General features: G+C 37.3%; 1 protein-coding gene across 1 annotated transcript in view; it reads right to left on the bottom strand.

Annotated features, from left to right (window-relative positions):
• Window positions 1-4,724: 4,724 nt before the first annotated feature.
• LOC102673519 overlaps window positions 4,725-5,477 on the bottom strand; it is a 6,460-nt gene continuing 5,707 nt past the window's right edge. The window contains exon 3 of the mRNA XM_031510879.1: window positions 4,725-5,477. This exon is cut by the window's right edge and continues 4 nt beyond it. Within this exon, the coding sequence (XP_031366739.1) occupies window positions 4,926-5,477 (552 nt within the window). The 3' untranslated portion in view covers window positions 4,725-4,925.

The following is a 5,477-nucleotide window of genomic DNA, read 5'->3' as shown; positions in this document are numbered from 1 at the left end:
TTTTCCTTTTTTTTTTTTCTTTTACGTTTCTTTTTTCTCCCTCCCCTCCCCCCTTATTACCCCCTGTTTTCTTTCTTTCTTTTTTTTTAATCGCGCTTTTGCGTTTTGAATCCTTGTTATCGCGGAATAAGCGCGCGAAGCGAATCGACGATTTTTTTTTTTGCGTATACGTCTCTGCACACCGTGCGACGATACACGTTTGTATTCACGTTTTATGTTCATTTCATGTTTTTAATTTTTCTGTATTGTAATCAGAGATTCACCGACGATTATTATTCACGAAACACGAAGAAAAGGAAAAAAAAAAAAAATATAGGCTGATCGTCGAATAATTTCGCACAGAGTTTTATATTTAGAATTTCTTTCTTTTTTTTTTTTTTTTTTTTTCATTTTATAACTCTCATACGATTTCTTTTATTATTTCCTTCTTCCTTCGATACATTGATTGCGATAATTTCCAATAATCGTGAATTTTATATTTTCTTTTTCTGTTTATTCAATTTTAGCGATCGACGAATCGTTTATTTTTTAAATTCGAATTCTGCGAAATTATTATCGCGAGAAGCCTTTTGTTTCTCATGTTTTCGTTACTCTTTTTTTTTTTTTTTTCGTTTGTATCGTTTCCATGTACATATTCGTATGTATGCATAGCGTGAATCCTCGGTGCAATCTCTCTCTTTCCCTACGCTTCCCATCGAAAGAATTTAGGTAGTAGAAAAAATCAAGAAGCGAAGGAGCACGAAAACGAAAAAAAAAAAAAAGGGAACGAAGAAACGAAACGATTTTACGAGAAATTTCATTATCGAACGTTTTGCGTTTTCTTTCTTTCCTTTTTTCTTCTTTTCTCCCGCGTTTTCATTAGCGAAGCACCTTTTATGTACATAAGATAGAGATATGTTTTTTTTTTTTAAAAAGTTGCATTTGTTGCGTCGAATGGGAAAGTGCAATGGAGGAACTGTGACGAAGAAGAAAAAGAAGAAAAAAGAGAGAAAAAAAAAAGGAAAAGGAAGAAGAAAAACAGGAAGAAGACGTGGACGAGGAAAAAGAAAAAAAAAAAATAGTAAAAGAGATGCGTTGTGTCGAAGTCACGCGAAACGTGTCTACGAGAAAAAAAAAAAAAATAAGAAAAAGAAGAGGGAATGAAACTGTGTATGTATGTGTGTGTACGTGTGCGCAAAACTAAATGAAACCATTAAAAGAAATATTTTTCTTTCTTTTCTTTTCGCCACTATATTTTTTTCTCTCTCTTTCTTTCTCTCTCTCTCTCTCTCTCTTTTTCTTCCTTTTCCATTATTTTTCCATTATTTTCTTCTGTGTCTCCATTTCCACGTTTATTATTCTTCTCGATAACCCTGACTGAAGCGACCACAATGATGCCTGTACAGCGTAAGAGCGTAAGATTTAAAAAGCTTGTAACACGCGTCGACCGATAAACGTGCCATAACGACATCATGCCAATATTAACGATAATACGATACTTTTTTACAATTACGATCCGTTTCGAACAGCAAAAGAAAAGGCTCTGTCAGTCAGTGTAACGAACGATTATTTGTGCGTTCACCACGGGCCTGCACGCCTCTCTGCTTCTTTTGCCGCGTTTTTTACCTCGGCCACCGGTTTCTTCTCTCCCTTCATTGCCTCGTTCCCTCTCGATCGCGAGACACCATTGCACGCGATCCTCGCATTCTAACGTCACGAATCCCAAAGGTTCTTCGAGATCCAACCATCTTCCCCCTCCTCGATAAACCAATAAACGTTGGTCTAAGTGATCCTAGTAGGGGCTGAGTCCAAGTTTAACAGAAAATGACTGCTGACAGAAAGTGTTCGAGCATCTTTTACAAAGTCCTTTATAGATAAATTTACGTCTTTCGATTTCGATTTCGATGAAATTTTCAGCATAAAATAACAAAGTTTTTATTTTCTTCCGGTTAATTGAATTTTTTTCAAAAATTTTATTTTCACGCGTAATAATAAACTTGTCGAGACAATTCAAGTAGTTCGATTCGATTTTAAAATAGTTATTATATTTTAAAGGATGATGGAATACTTTTTGCCAAGAATTGTATTTGGACGAATCACGAGGAATCTTTTTATACTTTCGATTATACTTATTATTTAACCTTTTGCGGTCGTAATGATTTGTGGCATGGATGATTGGTTGTAAAATTGCATTGCGATGAAATCAATTTTTAATTTTTTCAAGATATCTTTATTATAATTTCTTTATAATTTTATTTTTTTCTTTTTGAATTAAATAATTATTAATTGAATATGAATTAATAATTAAATAATTGCACGTAGAATTGGATCAATTATTATATTCGAAAATTTGGTCGATTAAATTGTAAATTTTATTTAAATTTATTTTATTTAAATAAGATGCGATTTCTCGTTCAAATAATAGAAATTCACATTCATATAAATGATGAATTCAATTGACAGAAGTTCAATCAATCGTGGACTAACTGAAATTTCGTTCCAATAAATGGAGTTCGGATAAATGAAGTACGATTGTATTATATTCTATTATCAACAGCATATGTACTTTGCCACATACTTCGATCGCAAAGGATTTAAAATTCTCATTAGCAAATATTCAACCGGTACTTCTATCCTAATTTTCAGAAATAGAGACTTCCTCATTTTCCTCAAAATTTTCAAAAATTTTTACCTCTTTCGATATTCTTTTTTATCCACAATTTCAATATCTCTAATTTTCCCTTCAATTCCTCAATCCTCTCCAAAAAGTTTTAAAAATATTTCTAATTTTTCCAAAAATCTTGATTTTTATCTCGAAGATCTTCAATATAAAAAAAAAAAAAAAAGAAAGAAAAAAATCATACGTGCGAGAGAGAAATGTAAAAGCGAAAGCTAAAGAACAACAATGAGAATCGTATCGGATCGAGAGCCGATCGAGGCGTCAAACGAGCGGGCAAGGACGACCAGCGGTTCACGGAACGAGCGCGAGAAAAAGAGAGAAAGATAATGAGAGCGAGCGAGAGAAGGAGGAGTACCACCGATTGTACTGACAGACGTTAGCCACAAAGACTCGTTAAGCCGTGCGATGTATTATTCCGTGAGTGTATGTATGTATGTGTGTGTGTATTGCGTGCGTGAGCGCATGCGCGTGTGCATGCGATACAATGACTTGTGTATCCGAGTTGCGGGGGCAGAGAATATCGTACGATGAAACGGACGATGCTCGACTCTATACCAGAATAGACATATGAACGAATGCATTTAAACGCATTTCCTTCGCACGTGGTTGTTGCATCGAGTTTGTTTGTTAGAGAAAGAAAATTATTCCACGAGCAAGAAAGTCATCCCGACTACCGTTCCAATCGAGGATTCGTCGATTCGTTCTCCCGTATAACGTGATTCTTCCCTGGTGATATATCTTAAATCTTCGAAAAGAATCACTGTATATATACGATACACTGTATACGATTCCAAGATTCAAGTTTTATTCTTGATACGAAAACGGATTCTTCTTAACGGGAGTCGGGACGACGATTTTTCTTTTCTTTTTTTTTTTTTTTTCACCGAGTCAGTTCGTTCGTTCGTTCTGCCCGTGACACTCGGCGTTAATTCACTTTGCGAGGAACGAGACGACGTCACGAGGGTCCGTCGTGGCCCCCACGAGTGGTCAAGGACGAGGAAGCTATTCCTCCTTTGTGTGATACTTTTTAAGAAGGAAAGAAAAATAGAAAAGAGAGAGAGAGAGAGAGAGAAGGAGGGAAGACAGACACGCCTTTGTACGCGTTCTTGCGATTGGAACGAAAGCAAATGTTCTTTCGTCGACGAAAGAACGATCGCAGGCGTGGAATAGCTTCCGGGATCCGCTTGTAAACACGGCCTATAGACCGCGTGAGACGTCAGTACGTAGAGTCACTCGGGAACGCCCTGGCCGTGGCCGATCACGAACCGTGCTTTTTCTTCGAGCTTTCACGAGAGAAGAGAAGAGAAAGGAGAGAGGAGAGATCCCGCCGCGGTTAGGCTCGTCTCGCTTCAAGGAGTGCTTGTAACATATTGTAAAGTATCACCGACAGTTTCTCAGCTGCGTTGTACAGTGTTTTCTAAGTATCTAGTTTATATAGCGTGTAATTGAAGAGGATACATTGTATTTACACTAAATAAGTGATCTGTATCAAATTCATTCTCGTATAGCCTGTACTCCTACTCATTGTAGATGCTAAAAGTGATTTGTGTCATAAAGAAACCTATAAATAAAATTAGCAATTTGAGAATGTTGTCGACCGCGTGGATTCATTGACTGTTTCACCTCTGCTTGCCCGTTCTTTGCACGGAAATCAATACGGCCGTTCGGATAGAAATAATTGATGATTATTAATTATTACGTGGTTACAAAGTTTCTTGTAATTGCAATTAACTCGACTCGTTTTCGTTCGTAATCTTTGAACGACTCGATCGATCTTTGGACGAAGAACGGTTTTTTAACACGTGACAGGGTAAATTTTTTGCTACGATTGTAGAGAGATTAATCCCCCATCTCTTGGAAGTCGCATAAGCCGACAGTTTCTCGATCTCGAGCTGCGATCAGAGTACTTTTTTTTCCGATTATTATATTATAGAAACGGAAATTCAGGAGAGAGAAAAGCGAAGAAAGTGGAATGAAAATTTAAAAAATAAAAAGTACTAGTCTTGTGAGAATGTCTTTTCTTTAATATACTCATCCGACCCAACTCATCATCATCGTTGTCAATTAAATCAATCGAACACAATATAAATTTAATCTATACATATATACAACGAAATATACATACGTGTATATTTCAAACATATTTCGTTTCATATACGTAATTCGAAGTAACGTTAAAACTTTATAATATATAACGTGAAATTTTTTTTTTTTATATCAAGTCTAAGGAAAAAAAAAAGACAAAAAAATTAGATAATCTTTACTTTTATTGTATGCATTTCGGCGGACAACCGGTCTTCGCATCCGAGAAAAAGTACAAGCTCAACACGTTCACGGCGTTCAACGTGTACACGTTCGGTGTCTTTAGATTGCAATTAGTCACGAACATCTTGGCCATCTTCATGATGTTCTCGCACTTCATAACGCATGCCGCGCCATCGAAACTAGGCCTTCCTTGATCGTTCCTCGCGCAAGGATCGAACAGATAAAATTTCCCGTAATGCTGCATCACGGCGACCGCCATATTCGTTGTGTGAAGAATCCCGGCACAGTTCGAGCGGAAGAACATGGTTAACGATTCCGACAAGTCGAACGCGTGAAGCAAACCAGCCGTGGTATGATTGTGAACGTGTATAGTGGCCCTGAAGTCGCCAACGATGAAGACTGTTAACAATTCGCTGGGTGACAAATTTCTGTTCCCCGGCCGAGTCGCCCTCACGCTGTCCGAGTGTAGAAAATCCCCGTATCTGAGGATAGCGTCGATCAATTCGGGCGTCCAGGTGGAAGGTACGTGGAGAAGGCCGACCACAATGCCAAC

The sequence above is a fragment of the Apis dorsata genome, unplaced genomic scaffold, assembly GCF_000469605.1.
Source record: "Apis dorsata unplaced genomic scaffold, Apis dorsata 1.3 scaffold_267, whole genome shotgun sequence".
Taxonomy (NCBI): domain Eukaryota; kingdom Metazoa; phylum Arthropoda; class Insecta; order Hymenoptera; family Apidae; genus Apis; species Apis dorsata.
The sequence above is the reverse complement of the archived record's forward strand: the minus strand, read 5'-3'. Positions and strand labels throughout refer to the sequence as shown.